This window comes from Neopsephotus bourkii, unplaced genomic scaffold (assembly GCF_033783945.1).
Source record: "Neopsephotus bourkii isolate Nb327-2 ecotype Australia unplaced genomic scaffold, CSIRO-AGI_Nbou_v1 NB_616, whole genome shotgun sequence".
NCBI lineage: Eukaryota > Metazoa > Chordata > Aves > Psittaciformes > Psittacidae > Neopsephotus > Neopsephotus bourkii.
In genome coordinates, this window is record NW_026901116.1 from 2,262,264 (window position 1) to 2,284,052 (window position 21,789).

A 21,789-nucleotide genomic window follows, 5' to 3' on the forward strand; every position below is an offset into this window, starting at 1 on the left:
TGGGGCACAGTTATTTATCCAACAATATTTAGCCTAAATTACCCAGGTCTGATGGGGATGAGTCCACACTCAGTACAGCCATGTCAGGACAGCGAAGCAGAGGATCCCCTTGAGATCCTCCTTGTGATGAGTTAGAGGTATCTTCACTGCTCATAACAAGCTCTTGTCCCACTATGTGATGCTGTTCTTGTTTTTTAAGGCAACAGATTCTAAAAGCAGAATAGTGCTCTGCTCACAACATGATCCAATACAAGTGGTTGAGCTTAGATTTGCTCAAACCCCTGAAGAAAGCCCAGATAAAATAGCTTTTTTTTTTATGCTAAAGCTCCCCATACCTTAAATATTTACACTTAACACCAGATGCTTGATATTTTTCTGAGAGAACTATGGAAATGCTAATGTATTCTGCTCTGATTTATTAGCCTGTTTACCATGCAGATGCACTAGGAAGTGAATATAGATCTAAAGTAATGTCCACTGAGACCTGCACAGCCAAAATTTCTGCATTCTAATTTCCACTCCTTTATCCCAGGGAAAGATACGGTCTTAAGATACTGCAAGCCTCCAGTGATGGCTTCACTCCCAAGACTTTTGGATCTTCTCAGGTGTTAAGGGCAGCACTGGGGACCTGTACCAGGGAAAGGGGATCTTAAGTGAAAGGAGATCTCTTAAGGCAAAGTGAAAGGCCTTCAACTTTGGCATATGACTTTCACGGGTTTGTTTTCAGGGTTGCCTTTGCATAGAAGATGGCATTGTCTAAACAGGGGGTGACAGGGATGCAAGTAGGGGATTTCATTTCTCTGCACTGCTGTCAGGGATGTTATTCAAAGGGCAGTGTGGATAAAACTGCTTTGGAATACAGCAAATTTCCTGCTCCATTTCTTGCTTCCAAGTATTAAACCTCCTTGTTCATCTTAAAGCTGGACGGGTCCTGTTCTTCTGCAAATGGTGGGAAATAAACAATGGAGACGTGCCACAGTGCCTTGGCAGGGCTCTCAATGTGCTGACACGAGGCCACAAGTGTAAGTCCAATGTTGGCAGTTCCTCAGCTTCACTAAAACTGAAGTGAGCTCCCAGCGAGTCACTGCGAGTAGAGCTGCGTGCCTATGTGCACGCGTCCTAGGAATTCGGGATATGAGTGTCCCCTTGATGTGCCTGCCAGGGGATGCTGGAGATGCGTTGCTGGCTTTTTGGTTTTCCCTTGGGCAGAACCTGGAGCACAGCCTAACAGATAAGGTCAGCCACCCCTGGCAGCTCTCCTTTAACTGTGTGTGAGGACACAGACAATAATGCCCGTAGCTAGCTAGCTTACCTAAAATAGAGTTTTGCAGTGTGCTTTGTCCAGCAAGGAGGACCATAAAAATAGAAGTGAAAAGTTTTCATGGCTCTGACCTCCTCTTTCTGTTTAAGTACACTTAATCCTGACATTCAGGTGTGAATTCTAGTTGTTACTCCTTGTTAGTGAGATGAAACTGATGATTAATGGGTAGTTTCTTCTTTGTCATAGAGGGTGGATTCATGGCTTTTTGTATCTATTTTGTCCTCATGAAGGGCTGGCTCCTCCACAAAGGGGCAAGGCTGTAGGGTGTTGCATCTTTTCAGCTCCTCCGTAACTGGAAGGAAGCAATAATAGTGCTTTGAAGGAGGAGAAAATGGGTGAAAGGCTAATGGTGGTTGGTCTTGGGCTTTAGCCAAGCTATCTCCCGGTGGATGTGTCATGGAACATCATAGAATCAGAGAACGGCTTGGGTTGGAAAGGACCTTAACATCGTCCAGTTCCACCCCCACTGCCACAGGCAGGGACACCTTCCACTAGAGCAGGTTGCTCCAAGCCCCATCCAACCTGGCCGTGAGCGCTGCCAAGGTTTTATCCCACATTGCCTAATGAGTTCCCCCACAGTAAGTAAATGGGTGGCTCATAAGTGAGGTAGGAGAGCACTTGGCAAGTCTGTGTGTGTTTTCCTCCTATTTTTCATGTTTCAGTGGAATTGCTACTGTCCCTGGGTAATGTTATAGAACTGCAGTGGGCCGTTATGATAACAACACAGAACTGGCATGGCCATATCCAGCTGTCTTCTTTCTGTGGATCAAGTCTGAGTGGCATGTTGCTCATATGAAATGATGAATGGGGCTCTGAAGCATTGCCTCCATACCCAGAACAGCTCTTTTGAGAAGCTTGAAAGATCCTAGTCCAACAAATTTAATTAGATGGTTTTGCTTGTGTTGATAAAACAGCACTTCGTGCTCATCTGAGATGAGTACCTGAGAGAGCTGTCAGTAGAGAAGACTGAGACATGCTTGACACTGGTAAGAGGAACCAAGAGTTGCTGCGTGATAAAAGGACAGCATGAATTTGTTGTGTTTGCAGGCATCTGTAAGGACAGACTGCAGATATGCAGATATCTCTTTAGCACGTGCTTGCCATTGTCAGGATTGGGAGTATTCTTTGTCTCTATAATACTATTTCTTGCAAGAGCCGAAAAACCAAAACATGTTTTCTCCTCACTGAATATTTATGGCTTCCAAATTTTCCAGCATACTTTTGCATGTGTAATTAGACTGTAAGTTGAGTAAGTGAGCCATGGACAGCTACAAATATAAGAGCCTAGGGAAAATGCTTGATGTTTCTGGTTTATTTGGGTGCTTGCTTTTTAATAATAAATAGCATTCTTTAGATGAAACAGCTTGTGTTTTCCAAAAGATGCATCAAAAGCACGGTAATAGTTGGGACCATTGCACCAGCAGACTTGTTAAGTGATGTTTTTAATCACGTGTACAGCATCCTGCTTCATCCAACTTCTTCCAAAGCTGGGCGATGTAACCAAAGCCTCTGAACTGGCTTATTTTGTTTAGTGGGACATAAGGGAGATGAACCCTCTTCTCTACTGCAGTCAAATCTGCTCCGAGTTTGAGTTGTAGCCTTTTCACCCTACCATGGGCATGACTTGAATTCCTGTTTGATCAGGGATGGTGTTCGTTAAAGCAGCTTTCTCTGTGCAAAAAGTAATTGGGTTGTTTTTGAGTTCTGGTCTTGTCATGTGAATTGCATCCTCAATCAGCTTATATTTTGGAGAGTACAAGGGCTGGCCTTGAAGGTGCCTCTGTGTGTGTGTTCAGCCTGTGAAAAGGGATTGCAGCAGTTCTTATAGGTTAGGATTTGGAAACCCAGATCTGGAAAGGAAGCAAAACCCTCATCTGAATAGCTGTAACCCTGTGTTAAATCTCTGTACTTTTCCACAGCTTGGCCTCTGGAAAAGTTCTTGGTCTTCAGTGGGTTTTTTCCATGCTCATTTGAACAACAACTGTTCACGTGTTTCATGTATTACTTTGGTAGCAGCTCAGTCTTGTGGGTTTTTTTGGAGGGTGAAGATGAGGACTTAAGGAGAAGGATGCACAGACAGTACTTGTGCTACTAATGATGCTACAGCAAAGCTGCCTTGGATGCAAGCAGTATGGAATGGGCTTGTGGCAAAACCAATTGATTTTTCTTTGTCTTTTAGTTTATACCTCAGAAGTTGCTTCATAAATACCCAAAGAAAATGTTAACATTGGTGGCTGAAAGTTTGAACTGGGAATTTCCTTGTACCCCTGCCCCTGTATCTCGGCCACATGTTAAGTGACACTTAATAGTCTCTAAACAGCAGTTTTCTTTCCCAAGAGCGCCGTTGCTTTACACTGAGATTTATAGAGGCAGCATGGTGAGTTGACAGGACATTAATTTGCTCATCTTGGAGTCACTGCGTGTGATCTCTCACAGCCTGCTCCCTTGGAAGTGCCTGGGTGTTATTGTTGACTCTTTAAGGAGGACAAGAATGGTTTCCAACTGAGCATGACTCATGCAATCTTAGCCTCAATCTATCAAACAACGATGCATTGGATTAAATGATTACCTACAGGATTAGGAGTTAGTTGTTTTGGGGAGGCGGGGGGTAGGGAAGAGAAGAGTAAAAATATAGAGAATCTGAAAATAAAAACCCCCAATGTTGCAAGAGACAACCCCCTACTAATCAGATAGTGCTAAATGCTGCTTCTGCATTGGTTCACACTTCAGAATGGTAAATGTTGTAAAAATTGAATCTCTGCTTTGCTCTAGAGATCACCCTCTGCCAAAAAAGTGATGCTACACCTCATTCTGAGCCTTCTGCTTGGTTCCTGCTGCCTGTCAGGTACCTGCGATAGCCACACTGTTCTGATTGGATTTTATCTTTCCCTTTTCTAGATGAGAATGAAAGTGCTGGCTGCGTGTTACTGCACACATCAAGGAAGGTAAGTAGAGATGCTGCATGGTCAGTTTGTTCTTACGTCATCTGGAAGCGGAGAAAAGGACCTTAAAACTCTCTGTGGGAGTGGGGAGATGTTTGTTACTGGCCTAGACAGAAGGCATGTTAGTGTCTTCTTCCTTGAATTCCTCTTCCTTTAAACCTAACAAGCCATATGTCTCCCATTCTCCTGTTTCTCTGTAATTCTGATTGTTTCACTGCAATTCTGATTGTTTCACTGCTTTTTGTCTGAGACAGTTCCTTGACATGTTAATTCATCACTTTCTTTTCTGCAGCTGCCTTCGAAGGGATCCAAGCATACACCATAGAAATTCAGGCTGCTGAGCTCCTCTCGAGCCGAAAGCAGAAACACCCAATAGACATTGCTGTGATTTTGGTTTCCTGTTTATTCCAGCTAATCAGGTCTGCCTTCATGAGGTTCAGCAGGAGTGAATTCCCTGGAAACACACAGTCTAGGAGGACCGTTAGGAAACGACGCTTAGTTTACACTTGCTCTTTAGACTGTAACTCAATAACAATAAGGTGAAAGTGCAAAAAAACCCTCATATAAACTCTCTGTTATTACAAATCTCTGACTATGAAAGCACACAAAGTATGCAGGGAGGAAATGGGTTGATAGTTAATACCACATGAAGTGTTAGGGGTTGTGAAGCTTTGAGTTGTCTTGAGTCTTGCCTCATCTGTTGGTTGGAGGGGCTGGCTGCCTGCCTGAAAACTTGTAGCATCACTGATCCTGGTAAATCATATTGCAAGCTTCGTTGAAGGTTGTTACCTTGGGTTCTGAAATCTATGTATCAAAGCCTTGGGGGCTTTTTAGGGAATCACGGAGAGCTCTTTAGCTCTGCTTTGCTTTTAGGCCTCTAAGCTGAAATCCTAAAAAAGGTATTTAAGTGGGCTGAATGAATAGGGGGAGGAAAATGTGTGATGGCTTCAGTAGGTGAAACCTTTCTCCCCCTAAGTTAAAACAAAAAACCCAAAACACCCCCCCCCCAAAAAGAAAAGCAAAACAAACCCACCACCATCAAAAAGAAATTAAACCTTGTTTCCTATTAAGCCAAGGAAGTTAAAATTAGTTATTCTGTGCTCCAGAATGGGAATGCCTTTGTCAGTAATTTGTCTTGTCTAATACTAGTGCTGTGGTTCTGAGCTGTATACACTTGACTGAAAGTAACCTAAGAACCTAATCACTTAAACTGCAAATTCTAACACCCAATGCAGGATCTGCCTCCCATAGGAAATGCTTTAAAACTGCTAACACAGAAGTGTCTCTTCTGTTTTAATTTTCCTTTTCAGAGCTGTAGGATTCCTGCTTTTTCTGGCCTACAGTTCATGCTTGAACATTGTAGTGAGCTGTTGAACGGCAACTACTAGAGAGCTAGCATGCTTTAGCGCAGGGCTTGAGAGAAGGTGCTATCACCAGGTTTTGTCTCCAGGCAGGATGAGTGGAAATTTTGTGCTTTAAATGCAAAGGAAATTGGGACCTGAGCCACAGAGGAGATGGCTTCAAGTGTCTGTGAAGAGCAAACTGCTAGCAGAAAAGTGGTCAAGTCAGAAGCTTTGTCTAGAGATGTTTCCCTGCTAGGTTGTCCCTGTGTCTGGTTGTACCCTGTGGTACTTGTGTCCCTTCGGGAGTGCTGAAAGGGCAATTTGTGCCTCAGGCAAGTTGCTGTCCAGCGTGGCACTTGGTAGGCATAAATAAAGAGCAGCTCGCTGGTCTGATTTGAACTATTTAATTGCTATCATGGTGTGTTTCTGACCAAATTTGCCCAAGTGATCACAGCAATAGCACAGGTAGAGCTCTGCCTGAGACAACATGGGTTTTGGATACCCATTTTGTAAGGTCCTTGCAGTGTCTGTAAGTGGAGGTGGTCTTCAGAACAGCCACCCAGCAGGTAACTTGCACTTCAGACCTTCTTGGTGAGTATTGAGTGCTCTTTTTTGCACAGAGAGTGTGTGACTTTGGCCAAGAGAGATGCCTGAAGTTGATAGTGGCTGTTTCAACATGTTCCTCTTTGAGCCAACAGCCTCTGTTCTTGTTGCCATGCAATGTGCAGCTTTGCAATCAAGGATACTCAGTGCTATTAAAATGGCTATTGGGTAGCTGTCTTGGGTTTCTTGCTAAGCAGTTTCCAGCATCAGGTATCCTGGTGTGACTTAACTATCTAAGGATAGTTAAGGAGGGAGCAACCATTAATCTCTTTGGAAACCACCAGTGTCCTGACTGGAACAGTTCTTTCTGAGCTATCTCTGAGGTGTTGCTGTACCAATGCTCCCACTAACTTGATTTTGGGTTGTCTTGGGGGGAGGGGGGTGATGTATTTGTATCCTTCCGTGGTAGTTGCCTTGTAATGTTAAATGAACATATTTTCCCCGATGTTATGGGAGTGATAACAAGGATGGTTATTGCCCCTATTTCCTGTAAAGGAGCAGGGGAATAAAACAGGAGGATAGAAAGTTGTAGCATGGAAAATTACTTACCCAAGGCATTGCCTGAAGCCTGTGGCAGAGCTGGAGCCTCATCCTTATGACTTGCAGTAAGCTGCTGGCAGGGCTGTCCTGCCACAACAAGCAAACAGTGCTGTCACGCACAGCTTGCTGGAGGATCAGAAATGATTGAGATGATGTGGGCAGATAATAGCCCTCTTCTGAATGCTTTTGATTCATTTCTGTTCTCCCTCAGCTATCCCTCAACTTTCTCCTTTCAGTGTTCTGCTTCTGGTGGCTTCTCTAACGCATAGGAGAAGTTGGTGACAAAAGCCACTCTTTCCCCTTGGCACTCCTAATGCTCTTAACATTCCCAGTGCCTCCATGGGTATCTCCTCTGCCATCTGCCTTGTTAAATCCTGTCTAGGTCATTTGGCCTCTTTGCTATTTGAACCTGCAGCCTAGTTTGGACTCTGCATGCCAGACAAACCAAAATGAGTTACCTTTGGGAGGTGGTTGCTGGTCATATGGTGACCCCATGAACACCAATGTTACAGATGGTGATAGGTGTTTTAATCTGCTCTCATGCTGTGATAATTTGAGATTGACTCTGCCGCTTGCATTTATATGGTCTCTTTTAGGTGGAGTTTAATGAAGCTGTGTCACTGTCTCCTCTCCTAAGAGCAGATGGTAACAAAGCCTTGGGGGTGGGAGCTGAAATACTTCAGAGAATCCTCCCTCTCGAGAATGCTGTGTAAGAAGTGATTGATGCAAAGTAAAACAGTGCTAATTGCAATGGATGTGTACTGACAACTTGATAGTTGCTGTGATAATTACAGTAATTAGTGAGATGTTAGCATTTTTTTCTCTGTGTCTAGGCTATAAATGGAAAAGGTAGAGAGGGTACGTGTGAGAGGAGGGGATCCATGAGTCAGGCTTAGGGGTGGCCCTTTAACTTGGGGGGAGAATGTGCCAAGGTCCAGGTTGTGAAGGCAACTTGGTGACAGGTTTGTGAAAGCAATTCAGAGCTTGTTACTGAGCTTAAGGGGAGCTGAGGTTTAAATGTATCTCGACAATCTGGTCCTCAACATCATGAATTCAAGCCTGGCTGCTTTCCCATCGGAAGGAAGATCCATATAACAAAGTGCAGTTCCCATTTCCTCACTCAATCTTAAGCTGTTGAAGGAGAGGACAGAACTGTCAGTCCTTCCTGACCAGCACTGTGAGTGCTAATTCCATGTGTGGATTTCCAAGGACTGTGAAATGGGAACCGTGCATTTGCATTTTGATCACTCAATTAACAAACTTCACAGCTGACACATACAGAAAGGAGTTGCGATTCTGTAATACAGCATGGGTGTTTCTTCCATCTCAAGGCCAATGAGCCTGGTACAATAGAGGGAACCAGCAGAGAGCTGAGACAGTCTCAGCTTCTGTCTGATGCCCTTCTTTATTTGATTCAAAGCTAAATGTTATGCACAAAAGAAGAAGACATCTCCCATTTCAGGGTCCCTAACTTGGGGCACTGGGGAGAGATGGTTCCCAGTTTGAGCAGAACTGGGTTAGATTGCACTGAGATGCATACTGGTAATTTTTCATGCTGCTGAGCTCGGTTTCCTTCCAAATAACTTCTCCTACATTTCTGTGAACTTCCTGAATTATTTAAACCTGAAGAGGATTTTAAATGCTACCTTGAGGCATTTTTCTTTTAGGCTAACTTATATGCTTTATCCTAGGCAGAAAGAAAACCTAATGTTTTTTATATCCTGACATAGAAAGCAGAATTAATACTGTCTAGGCATTTGCCTATGGGTACTGTGTTAGAATAAGCCTTGAAAATGCAAGCCTTCCATGTATTAATGCACAATGCGTCAATGCATAAACCGCCTTTTCTTCTATAATGTGATCTGAATGGTCAAGTTGGTTCCAGAATCACTGGTTGGGTGGCAGTGACATCAGTAAAACTGCTTGTGAACCACACAGATCCTAGGCCTTTGCTGTTAGGTGTTGCATGTATCTCTCTAATGCTCTGACCTCTTCTTAACACAGTATCTGAAATTAAAGAATTTTGAGGAGGAAGTCAGAGCCCACAGAGACCTGGATGGGTTCTTGGCCAGAGCCAGCATCATCCTCGATGAAACGGCCACCTCCTTGGACGATGTTCTTCGAGAGATGCTGAAGCACTTTGCTGAAGATCCTGAGAACATGGAGCCAAGCTGCAACTTTGAAAAAATCATGAGCACTTTATTCACAGATTCAGGAACCCCACGAGAAGGGAATGGTAACCAACTCTTGACTTGCTTTTGCCTATGGGTTACTGTTAAGTTGTTGTCCTTTCCATTGGTGGTGTGTTGAACATTCAGTACTGTGTGGTCCCCAGCCTTGCATGTTGCTTGTGACACTGGGGGCTTATTTTTCCATGTCAGTTAGACTGAAGGGTCTCATGTCTCCAGGGCTTTGATGTTTTGGTGGAATCCCTATTTCATGAAGATAACACATAGTGGTGTTCTCCGGGGTGAGAAGTTTATCCACTCGATTGTCTTGTCTGTTTGGACCCATTAGGTGTGCTTGTCCTCAGACAAGTTTGCAGTGCTCTTCAGCACAGAGACACTTGGTGGTGTCTCTTCAGAAGTGGCTCCTTTGCCTTGTGATTGTTTTCCCTCTGAATTCACACAGGCTGGGGAATTTTGCCTGCTTTGGATGAGTAATTGGTTGGGGAAGGCTGAGCCTTCATGTTGCTACCCACTAGAAGGGACAAGAAGAACTTTATTTCCCCCAGAAACTCAAGTGGGGCAGCTGTAGCCAACGTTGTGAAATATGTTACCTTAAGCTATCAGCAAATGTCATAGCATAATCTAAATCACTACCTTCTAGCCCAAGGTGTAAAGAAGCTTAACCAAGCGTTATTTCTCTGTAGGCACCCATGATGTTTCAGACTCAACAGGAGCGAATATACAAACATGTACATCGCACCTCAAATGTAACTGTCACAGCCTGAGTGAATTTGTTTAACAGATATGTCAAGTCCTGAGCATGTAGTAAGCATGTTCATGCTTTGGTTACTTCTTGCTACCTGTCTTAAAGCTTTGCATTTACGATCTCTTTAATTTAGGCTTTCTGCCAATAAAGAAAAACCTAAGCAGTGCCTTAAAATAAGAGCAGTAAATGGGAAGAGGGGGTGAGAGGGCAGGGTATTCAGAAGATGCTTCTTCCAGTCCTGTCTCTGTGTTGCGTGTGTTGAATAATGCTAATCTAATAGCCTAATATTGCAGTAGTTGGGAGGAGCAAACAGCTGCCTTTCCAAGCTGTGAATAGCTTAAGGGCAGAATTCAAAAGCATCAGGACAAACGTTTCCACCTTTGTTGTCACCCCCTGCCCTTGCATCAGTCCACTGTGCAGATAAGTGTGCTTTGTATTAGTACTCAGCTTCCATTTGAGAGAAAATGTTATTTGCGGTGACAAACCAAACAGTCTGTAATGTTTCCCTCTCTTCTCCTCCTAGTTCACCTCTTATCAGATACAATTCAAGGGGTCACAGCAACAGTCACAGGGGTGCAGTACCAGCAGTCCTGGCTCTGTATCATGTAAGTACTTGGGTTAGATTAACAGAATCCTCTGCTCAAAACTTGTCACTTTTGCTACTGCTGGGAAGAATAATGCTTCAGAATGTGTCCTTGTAGGTCAGGATGGTGATGCCCTCTTCACCCACCCTGTGGGATCTCAGTCTCAGCATTGGGATGCTCCTCTTGGACAAGCGGTAGCCTAGGCAGAGGTGACCGCAGTCTCTACAGGCCATTAAACTTTTGGATGCTATAGAAATCTGGTGTTAACAAGCTAAGAATGCTGAAAATAAATTCAAGCCAGAAAATCCTAATTACTGAGAAATGTTAATGAGAGGAACTTCTGAAAGGGACAAGCAGACTGGTTGATGGACTACTTTGCCTGCCAAAGTCTGGGAACTCGTACCAAAAGATTTCATAGGTCCTTTGATGAGAACATCTAAATTTTGTAACTGAAAATTGAAGTCAGAAATTCTGACACTATTTAGACAGTGATTACTTTGTCTGGCAATTAATTCAGGCGCTGATTAATTGTCAACGCTGCTAAACATTGGAGCAGACACTTAAGATGGTAAGGACACTGTCACCTGGGATTTATGAGACATGGTGGCTTCACCCCAGCTTCCACTTGACCAAAAGTGGGGTTTGAAACTGTTGTCTCCAAGTCAAGCATGTTGGGCAAGCCAAACTGTCCCTTCACAATTTGGCTTGCCCATTCTTCCCTGTGCCAGAACCTGAGTCACTGAGCCAACCAAAGCATTGCAGTTTGACTTCTGTCTGTTGCTTTATGCATATGCAGTCTCTTAAGCTGAATTGTCAAGAAAGATGTTAATTCCTAGGGAAATTACTAGGATATGTTGGATAGGGGCCTAAAGGCTTGGAGAGTACATGCACATATTTTAGCCTTCACAGCCAGTTTGCTAGGACAACTGTCACAATAATTTTCCTTCTACTATCAGTTCTTCTCCTACCCTTTGCTTATGGCTGGGAAAAAATGTGGAGTATTCTGCTTTGGAAATAGATGATTTAAAAGATAAAAAGAATAAAAATTGACCAAGAAGCAACAAAAAATCCACCCTTGTTTCTAACCCTTTGAAGACAAGGGTATGGTCTCTGTGTGAAAAGGGAACTTGCACATCAGGGCTCTGTTCTTTGTGAGTGAACTGGATAACATCTATGTTACGTATGCTACTGTTGGCTCTACTCTTATGCCTGGTATGTACACAGCAGCTTGCACAAACTAGGAAGAGTTTATACAGTAAAATGGTCTTTCCATACTGATCAACAAAGAGGCTTTTGAGCAGTTTTGTCCACTTCAGATGCCATAGGTAGCAGAGTGGAAACAAGGTTATGTACATCCTACTCTAGGAAGGGTGGAGGGTGGAAGTTTCTACTGTGGCATATGACATGGCTCTATGGAGGGCTTTGGAGAGCGTTGACTTAATAACAAAGCATTTCTAGAGATCATGATACAAATGCTGTGATTATATACATGAAACTGAAAAGGGTAGGTTCAGCCTCTCTGTAGAAAGTGTGCCAAAGCTTTAAATGCATCCATGTGAGTAATACTAGCTTCCATGACAAGACATGATTTGAAAACTAAGCTTACAGCCTGAAGGTGTCTTGTGCAAAACTTTCCTTGTTTCTTCCTTTTGTTACTCTGAAGAGGGAGAAGAAAGTGGTGGGAAAGCAGTGATGAGTTATTAACTATAATTATCTAATTATTGCACTGTATTACTGCTGTAGCTATTGTGCAACAGATTGTGAACCATATTTTTAGATCTCACATTTTTCTTGAAGTCAGATTGCAAAACGATTTCCAAAGCTCTGAAGTAAAAGGAATTTGTTGACGAAAAAAGCAGGGAGAAGCTTTAAGATATCTGTTGTTCTTCATTCTTGCACTTAGCCTATACTCTTGACTGTATTTTAAACCAGTACTGCTGGGTTTTGTGCACCTTAACCAACTTGCTATTCCTAGTGGATGAGATAGGCTTGAGTATTGTTCTGGGATTATATTAATGAGGAAGAGCAGCTCAGAGATACGGTTTTGGCAGTGTTGCTTCTGCACTGATTTCAAGGGGAAAAAGGAAGACAAGACTTGTGTAGGATTTTCAGAGTTGTGCAGAGCCTGGCTGCAAAAGACAATTCCTAAAGGACATGACACTTTGGTTTCCTCTCTCTTCTGTGCAGGAGAAAGGGCTGCCCTTTAACTGAGTTATCTTCAGTGGGAAGAGTGATGGGGAAAACCAAGGGTGAAATAGCTGTTCTGCTTCTGTTGGAATTGTTTCTTTCCTGATGGTTTCAGGTCTATTGAACCACCAGCAAGGTCAGATGTGCTATATGGATCTGGGCTATAACCACATGACAGAACAAACTGTTGAGGAATTGAAGATCTCAAGGTTTGAATGTTCCACTGAAGTCCGGGGAAACAACTGGCTTCTGACACACGATAGACTTTTTTTGTCAGGAATGACCAAAACCTGCTCTTGCTGAAGCCATACCAGGGAACATAAATTTATGGAAACCTTGAGACTCCTTCAGTGGAATTCCATGTAGCTGAGACTGTAGCACAGTCCTGCATGCCCCACTAACCAGCAGTGTTCAGCTTGGGAATAATTGCTATGTATGGGATGAGGGATAACCAGACCTGTCCCAGAACGGGAAGTGCGGAACTGTTATCCTCAGACTTATTCAGTTATTTAACATGAGGAAGCTCTGCTGTTGGTAGGAGCCTAGGGATGTACTTTGGTACCCCTCCAGCATGCACTGACTGCTACACATAGGTGTACTGGTAAGAGGGTGCTCAGAGTTCCCTATGAACCACCCAGACCTCCCATGATCCAGAGTCTGGAGCACTTAGACTGGATGCTTTGCATGCCTGCATCATGAAAGGTGGGGATGAAACCCTTGTGAAAGCTATAGGTTTTGGGGTTGCACAGTTTTATAGCTCAAAAAGCCCAGTGAAGGCCTCTACCCTTATCCAGTGGGGAGAGTATATGGAAAAGTAGCTCTCATCACAAGCTAAGCCCTATCACACCTAATTGCTTTTTTTACTCTCCAAAATATAAAGATGCAAAGGCCTATTTTAAACTATTTTTTTCAATTCTAATGAATGAAACCTAATGATAAGAATGTTAAAGTAGCTTTTAACTGACTGCTGGTGGATGTCTCCTTGAAGTCCTCTAGGAGAAACACCAGCTGTATGGGTTATTGAACAAATGCTTCCTGAGCTGAGTGGAATTCCCCAGGCATCACAATTTCCAGGCTATATTCTTCTCACCAGGAGATACATATAATTGCTTTCTTTCAAAGCTGAATCCTTAGAAAAACAAGAAAGCAAGCTGCTTCATAGTCTGGATTGAGCAGTATCCTTTAGCTGCATTGCTGAGGCACATGGATTGGTGAAGGACATATTTGCAGTGCATTAAACTGATATGCTAAAGCTATTTTAACAGGCAAAGCAGAGGAAAAAAAGCCTTTCTGCAAGCAAAGAGTGGTTTAGTGGTTTGAGTGTGTGTGTTGCTATAAAATTGCTTGCTTTCATATAGCATGTCATTGCAATGATTCATGTGAAAGAGTTTAACTCGGAAAAACTCAGGTAGCCTTTCAAAAACAGGTATTGCAAGGCTATGTTGAATATCAAGCAACACTGCTGGCCAAATAGAGTAACTTTGGGGTAGTAACTTCTCAGATGTAATGCATGATGGTTGTGTGAAACTCGTAGAGAGATCCATTAGTAACGTAAGTAATGCAAAGCCTGTTTTGGGTTTTAAGGATTTGTGTAGATCCAGAGGTGTGTGGGTCTATAGAAAAGCCATGTTCCTTCTGATTCAGATGTTGAATAGCTTTCAAGTAGAGTCCTTCAGTTACTGTGTATTCCTCAGAATACTGCCTCCTCTTTCAAAGAGCTAAATCAGGTGCTATGGGAAATTAAACAGGTCAGCTGCTTAAAACAAATATTGTCCTTCAGATTTATGATTACAAAACATGGAGTATTGTTTACAAGAGCCTCTTCTCCAAAATTTATCACCATCGTCTATCTGAAGTGTTCTTTGGGTTCAAATAACTGATTAATTTCCTTTTAAGTGCCTGGCCACCCGTATTGGGCTCTCACAGGTTATGCAGGAGAGCTGAAGCTCTTGCAGGTGCTGCATTAGGAAAGGGTGTTCTCAAATTCAGACCCCTCTTTAGGAATATGGATCTCTTGGAGAGAAGGATGACTCTTTTCAGTGCCTGCAGCATCTGTACAGAGAGGATGAGGAGTCTCTTTCTGCATTGACCCATAGGAAACGCTTTCCCAGAGAGAAATTAGCTGCTAGAGAGGATGGGTTTTCTGGAGCCCAGGAAAGTGCATTTACCAGTCCAAAATGATCCAGCTTGGAGCGACTTTGTTGCTGTACCAGCTCTGTGCCAAGCTGCGGGTGAGCTGGCTTGCTGGTCACAGCTTCATTCCTCACTTGCAAATTCTGGTTTCTGAAAGCTTGTGCCTGGAGCTGCTCCACGGAGGAAGATTTATGTGCAGTGGATGAGAACAAGAAGTGTCATTGTTGTTCTGCATCAGGACAGGAAAAGGCTGGCTAGCTGATTACCTCTGCTGGGCACTTTTTCTTACTGCAGGGGATCGTTTGTTTCTGAATTAACTTCCTTTCTTGCCCTGTTTAAAGAGGGTTTCTGTTTCTCTTGGGTCTCCATAGTTTGACCCTTTTGATGATTTGGTTGAGAAATGTGTTATTACTCTGATAACATCTTGGGTGTGGGGCAGACCTGCAGCTGTGTGCGACTCGGTGTATCAGTGATTTTGGTGGAGCATTGCCAGTTCTCACCATCAGAGTGCCACACTCAGTGATGCTATATACACAGCCTGGAATGAGAGGAGCGCACCGAAGCAGAATGAATGCTATAACTTAAATGCCCTTTTTATGAGCTCAGTTATTGGAGGATCAAGATGAAATTGCTGAGAACACAACCTGGCATCTCATTAAATCATAGCCCAGCTTTGCCTTGTGTGACTAATACTTGATGAAAATAGATTTTTTTTCAGCTTTCAGGCCAAACCAAAAGGGAATCAAATTTAGCTCAAACCAAACCAAAAGGGAACTTGGACACTTTGGCCAAACCAGACTTGATTTAGAGTCAGCTGAAAATGTCTTGCTAGTCCTTAAGCTTTTGGGAGCTTTGGCTATTTATCCTTCTGATTTTTCCTTCTTTTATTTCCTAGTAGGAATTTACTTAAGTGCTATTTGAAATAAGGTGCTTCACTTTGAAAGTTACTCTTCTTGGCCTGAGCTGTGCTGAGTTTTACCTGCACTCTTGCATAACATGGGATATCCCCATGTGAACCACGTAACTTTATTTCTTTTTGTGCTTTACAAATATTTGCACAAGTCTGGTAGGGACTGCAGTTTGGGTTCTATTATATTTGTTTCTGGATTCTGGAAGAGAAAGAAAAGTGGGAGCTCTAAGTGCTACACCAGAGAAAGTGATTTGACTCAGCTAAATAATGGCTCAGATTTGAAGGAAAGCTTGAGATGCTGAATGGTGCATGTGCAGAAGTGACTTGGCCTTGCACTGAAAGTACCCAGACACCTTTTTCCCCTAAATAAATGGAAATAACAGAGGGAGACCAGGCTCAGTGAAGATGAGGCTGGATTCTGTACACAGGCACTGCTGCTGCTCCTCTCAGACCTTCTCTGTGGCACCTGTTTAAGTCTGGTTTTACTCTGGTTTAGCCTCATGAAGCCAACTCAGCCTAATTTATAAAGGTATTATTGACTTGTGTCCATACATAGACCTGAACTAGGCTGCTGATCCACCAGCTTTACTGGTGTAAGTGATGCTGGCATTCAGATGCATGTGTTGGTGTCAATAGAGCTCCTCACAGATGAGTTGGAAGGAACTGCCTCATAGGTGTGAGAAGTTTCAAACTCCAGCACTGTAGATAAAACTACTTCAGATAAAAATGAGTAATGATGACAGTGGGTTTCTTTGGAGTGTTAGAAACGTGCTCAGTGTTGCTAAATCTTCCAGATTTAAAGTGCTGCAAGATCCTCTTGTTGCACACTTTCCCAGTCCCTCCAGTTAAGGAAAAAGTGGAGTCCTGATTCATTGAAACACAAGGTTTTGGTTTAGCTGCCAGGAAAATTAGGTTGTATGTGAAAACGATCCAGTAACGAAGAGCAGCCTTTTACAGTCAAGTTTTCCCTTCCATACCCAAGAAGTTATTGAACTGAACTGTGGTGTAGCCCTGTGGACTGGCACTGTTGGCAGGACTGTCATTTCTGGAGAGCACAGCCTTAGGGACTAGTTACCAGTGCTGGAACATAACCCTGTCACTTTGGGAAGAAAACTAGTTACAGAAGAGCATGTGGCTTGCTTAATTATTGCACTATGTAATAGGTTTTTCCAAATAACTTGCTAAATTGCAGCATGACTTCATGTGTTGTAGCTTGAAGATCAGGGCTCTTGCACAGTGGCTTTCCTGCCTCAGGTAGGAGCAGTTGAATACTGGGTTTTGTGAGGTTTCTGTTCTTAGATTTGCTCAAATTGGGTGGGAGCAACCACTGCTAAGAAGCACTGCCAAGAGATGGCTGCAATAACTTGTACCTCCACAACACATACATAACCTTACCTTCATGTGCACAACTTGGTATCCTGCGCCACTTCAGGCACCGGGACGTGTGCTGGTGTGATCAGCCCTTGCCCTTTAATAAGTCTTCTTTGTCCATACTTTGTATGTTGGTAGTTTCTTGCTAGGGCAAATACATGGTAGGAAACGTAGTAGACATAGTAGGAAAGGGATGATACCTGGGAAGTGTAGTACAGCTAAGTGTAGTTAGTATGGCTCTGTGAGCAGTAGGTGTCTGATACCTGCTTCTGGCCATCTCAGGAATAGAAATGATGCTCAGAATGCCCAGAAAGGCTTCCTTTTCAAAACAAATAGATGAATTCAACAGCAGAGGTGTGACAATGCTGAGAACAGAGTTCAAAATACAAGAATAATGTGTGCTCATGGTGCATTAACCACTCACTGTTAGTGACCAGGTGGCTGAAGGTGAGAGAACTTGGAAGGTGCTTATCTAGTCTAAAGCCCAGAGTTCATGCACCTTCCCCATTGACTTGTTGAAATATAACACAAGGAGACTTTTATGCTGTCCAGCCACAGCAGGATTGCTACTAAGAGCTTTGATTTGCTTGTGAAATAGTGTTGTCTGTGCTCATTTGATCCCTTGGGAGGAAAGGACAAGGGTTGTTGCAGACCCAAACTATGGGTTTAGTCAAGAAGATAGCTTACGCTCTGTTTCTAATTACTTTAGAAGAGATTTGCTCCTAACCTTAGGACCTACTTTAATCTTTCTCTTTTCCAAAGCTGATTCAAGTAGAAAAAGCACAAAGGACTGTGATGGAGGAGAGTTGAGAAATAAATGAAATGCAGTCATCTTTACTCATGACCTATATTGTTCTAATTAAGCTGTTTGGTTGTTCTCTGACAAGTGCCTTTGTCAGATTAATTTGTGTAAGTAGGCTGCTTCCAATCTGTGATCAGGAAGTCAATAAGAAAACACTTGGTGGTGTGATTTTTGCATGCAAATTATTAAGAACTGAATAGAAAATACAACAGGCTCCTGGTGAGTACATCTCCAGCCAAAGAGATGGCTCTTTATCTCTTGTCAAGAGTCGTTGCTGCAACTGCCTTCAGGGTACATGGGTGTGGGGATACGTGTTGAAAGGAAAGAAATGAAAGGGGCTAGGACTGCAGGAGAGAAGTTAAAGGAGAGATGAATCCTTCTATCACAGAGGACTGAGATAGGTGCTTGCTAGGTGAATAAAATAGAGCAAGCAAAGTGACTTTGAACCAGGAAAAAAAAGAGGGAAACTCACTCTGAGGTAGGAAAACACTTCCAGACCTCTTTCATGTCAATGGGCATGTGTTGTGTACATGTTTTACCAGTGCTTTTCAGGGGAGTTGGGAAGTAGTAGGTAGCTTTAATGGGAACAGAGTTCAGTCTAGTCTGGTGTCAGCTACCTCCTGCAACTGCACCAAGCCACTTAGCTGCTTAACCAGTTTCCCAGCAGGAAAAAAGATGGCTATTCAGATCACAGCTCTGTTTAAATATCCCATTCTGCTCTTTCACAGCATCCAAAGATGCTTTGTGTTATTTCAACTTGTTACTAGTGTTCGTTACGGGAGTCAAACAATCATCACATCCAGTAGGGCTGCCTGGATTGAAGCCAAGGATTTTCCTCTGAGCAGTAATCCTGCCTGCTACAGCCTCTGTAGATCCTGAGCAAGGAGGTCAGCTTGGTTCCTATAACTCACCTGTCCCAGAAAGGGGAAAAAAATAACAGCTGAGAGCAAAGAGGGAAAACCATTCCAACAGAGAGAGCAGCCCAAGGCGAAAGTGGAAATATGTTGGTTTGGCACCTTGCCTTGATGTCTCCAAAAGCACTTTGGGAGATGGGGTGAAATGAAATGAAGTGTAAACTGCTTTCCAATAATGGTTAGGTGGTGGTTGTTTCGAAGAGGGCTTTTCTGTAGAAGCTTCTGTAGCACTGTAAGTACTAGGTATGTTGCACACTCTACCTTTTGATTTCTTGGCTATTAAAAAGCAGATGGGGAAGAGGGAAGACTGAAATCTGTAAAGTTATTTCCCATAAAACATGGATGTAAATTTGGGCTGATAGTAAGTTAAAGGCACTGTTTAAGGGTTCGGAGGTAGCCCTTTAAGAACCAACATCTGGTATTTCTTAAAGTTGAAATGTGTGTGTAAACGTTGGAAAGAACATGCCATGGTCTCTTCTCCCTAGTGACAAGTCATAGGACAAGAGGTAATAGTCTGAAGCTGTGCTGGGGAGGTTTAGACTGGATGTTAGGAGAGGGTGTTCAGGCATTGGAACAGGCTGCCTGAGGCAGTGGTGGAGTCACCATCTCTGGAAGTGTTCACAAATTGTGTAGATGAGGCTCTCGGTGCCATGGGCTTTGGCAGTGCTGGAGTAATGGTTGGAGTTGATCATCTTAGAGGTCTCTTCCAGCCTGGTTGATTCCATGATTCTCTGTGTCAGAGAGCCTAATATAACATTGCCATCTTCCTTGACAGTTGCACTATTAAGTCCCTTCAGCGACGTCACGTTTGCATCAGCCGCCTGGAAAGGCCTCAGAATTGGGGTGAGAACTCCTGCGAAGTGAGATTTGTGATATTAGTCCTGGCTCCTCCAAAAATGGTGAGTATTGTGTTTGCTTTTACTCTGGTGCTTCAGAGTGTTCTCCTAAGATTGCTTTTCCTTGGTCCCTTAGGGTTAATGACAACATATTATTCTTTTAAACACAAGGGGATGTGAAAAAGCCCGAGATCATCTCAGTAGCTGTCAAGATGATTTATACTGTGTTTGTGAGGGGTAGATTAGTCAGCTGCATCCTAGTCTCATCCCGAAGAATGGCCTCTAGCCTGACTGGGAGGAAAATATTACAGATCAAATGTGTCTTAGTACCCATATACTTTTTGCTAGAGCTACAGTGATGGATGCTTTATTCCACAGATAATGCACTTTTTGCATGCTGTGATGCATGTGTAACTCCACAGATTTCCCCCCTCCAGCTTTACCAGTTTAGCTACTACTTTCAGAGGTAAGGAATGCCAGTCCTGGTTCAAGCCATGCCTGTGAGTCTGCAGCTGATACCCCATTGCAACGATCAGGGTTGCTTCCCAGCAAGCTCTCTTAATGGAACACTGAGTCATGTTGCAGATGTGGTTGCAGCAGTTGCAGATGGACTGATGTAACCAAGAGGAAGATGTAATTTTGTGAACTCTGTTACAGTATGGGCAAGACTAGTTGGGGGCTGGGGTGCCTGTAAGCTCAGACCGTCCTGAGGCCCATTGGGATGTGCTTTCATAGCTTTTGGCAGTCAGAGCAGGAAGGTTAATACTTGACCGAATCCCAGAATCCCAAGGATTGGAAGGGACCTCAAAAGATCATCTAGTCCAACCCCCCTGCAAGAGCAGGGTAACCTAGAGTACATCGGTGTAGACAAGTCCAACAAATAGCATGGTATTACATTTACTGTAATATCATGGGGGGTATCAAGGTTAATTGAGGATCACCATCCTGTCTTCCTAGAAAGCCCTGGCTTGATGAAGATGTGTTCTTCTAGCTAATGGTTGAACGGTTCAAAGCTCAAGACCTTTTCACACTTAAGCTGGCTGTTTACACCTTGGGTCTACTAGGTCTCTGCTTCTGGGAGGTGCTGGAGAGGTTGGAGACCTTGTCTGGAACAGGACACATCCTGATTCAATTTCCTGCTCTTCAATGCTGTCTGTGTGACCTTGGGACCTTCTAGTCTGGTCTGTCTCCTCTACCCCTCCACCACCACACTTGTTTAAATGGAAATACTGGTGTTTCCTTATTTCCCAGGATTTTTGGCAGATTTCTCCCAACTGAGCAGTTCAATGCTTTTGGCATAGATCTCAAACCCAACAGGCTGAAAACATATTGATGTTCCTTATGAAAAGCAGCAGGGAAACAACTGAACCTGTGTGCAATTGCATTGATCTCTCTTTCATTGTATGGCAGTCTGCTTATCTCTGGCCAGCTACGTGCAAAGCACCCAGCAAACGGCTCTGCATCCGCTTGTAGCCTCAAAGTTTGCATTTCCGATGGACAGCATCAAATTAAGGGAAGGGAGTGGAGGCCAAGCAGAGCTGCAGTTGCCAATATGCTTTTTATTTTAAATGAGTTTATCTAAGCCAGCTCTAACTACGCATTTCTGGTACAGCAGTTAAAATAATTAACCTGCTGACAGTAACAGATGAAATGAGCCTTGCTTGGGGAGAGGAAAAAAAAAAGCCCAGAAAATGGGCATCTGTTGTGCTAAGGAATCCAGATCCCTGGCCTTCTCTAATGTGGAGAATGGAAAAAACTTGTTCTTCTGCAGATCTCTCTGCTCTTTCTCTCTTGGAAAGCAAAGGAAGGGAGCAGCATTGGGAAGCTTGGGGTAACTGCTTGCAGCATCCAGCCCAAGGGCCACTGCTTAGAGGTGAAAGGAGAAGACTCCCCTGTGATGGGAAATCCAAGCTGAAAGAACCAAGCTTACAGTTTCTGCTCCCAGACTGTCTTAATCCAAAGCCTTCCCTAAAAAGTGAAGTTTGAACATGTCCTAGCAATCCCTCAAGGGATATTCTCTGTGACAAAGGGAGGGTGATGGAGGAGAGGAGGAGGCAGCACAGTGCAAGTGACGAGGAAGTATAGTGTTAGTGATGCCGTTGGGATTAGTGCAGTGCCACCCACATGTCCATGCTGTCTCCACCAAGCAACAATGAGTTATTTGGTTGTGTTCATGAAGAGTTTGTTCATCTGCTTTGTTATGAATCATGCAAACTAATTCAGATCAATCACACATGCTCGCTACTACTTTTCACAGTACTGTGAGGAGGTTGGAGGCTGTCCAAAGGGGGGTGGTTGTTTGGGTGTCTTTGGCAGTTGCTGCGTGGTGAGTGTTGAGCATAGCTAAGGCAGATGGGTTAAAACTTTGC

The 21,789-nt window shown here is 43.5% G+C and overlaps 1 protein-coding gene across 8 annotated transcripts in view; it reads left to right on the top strand.

Annotated features, from left to right (window-relative positions):
* Positions 1–21,789, top strand: part of SLC4A11 (solute carrier family 4 member 11) — a 144,858-nt gene that overhangs the window by 83,181 nt on the left and 39,888 nt on the right. For 6 of the 8 annotated variants that reach the window (XM_061351932.1, XM_061351933.1, XM_061351935.1 and 3 more), the window contains 5 exons: positions 4,220–4,266; positions 8,754–8,985; positions 9,622–9,684; positions 10,207–10,288; positions 19,360–19,483. In XM_061351932.1, the coding sequence (XP_061207916.1) occupies positions 4,220–4,266; positions 8,754–8,985; positions 9,622–9,684; positions 10,207–10,288; positions 19,360–19,483 (548 nt within the window). The remainder of the gene's footprint in view (positions 1–4,219; positions 4,267–8,753; positions 8,986–9,621; positions 9,685–10,206; positions 10,289–19,359; positions 19,484–21,789) is intronic. The other 2 variants (XM_061351934.1, XM_061351930.1) reach the window with 1 other exon arrangement.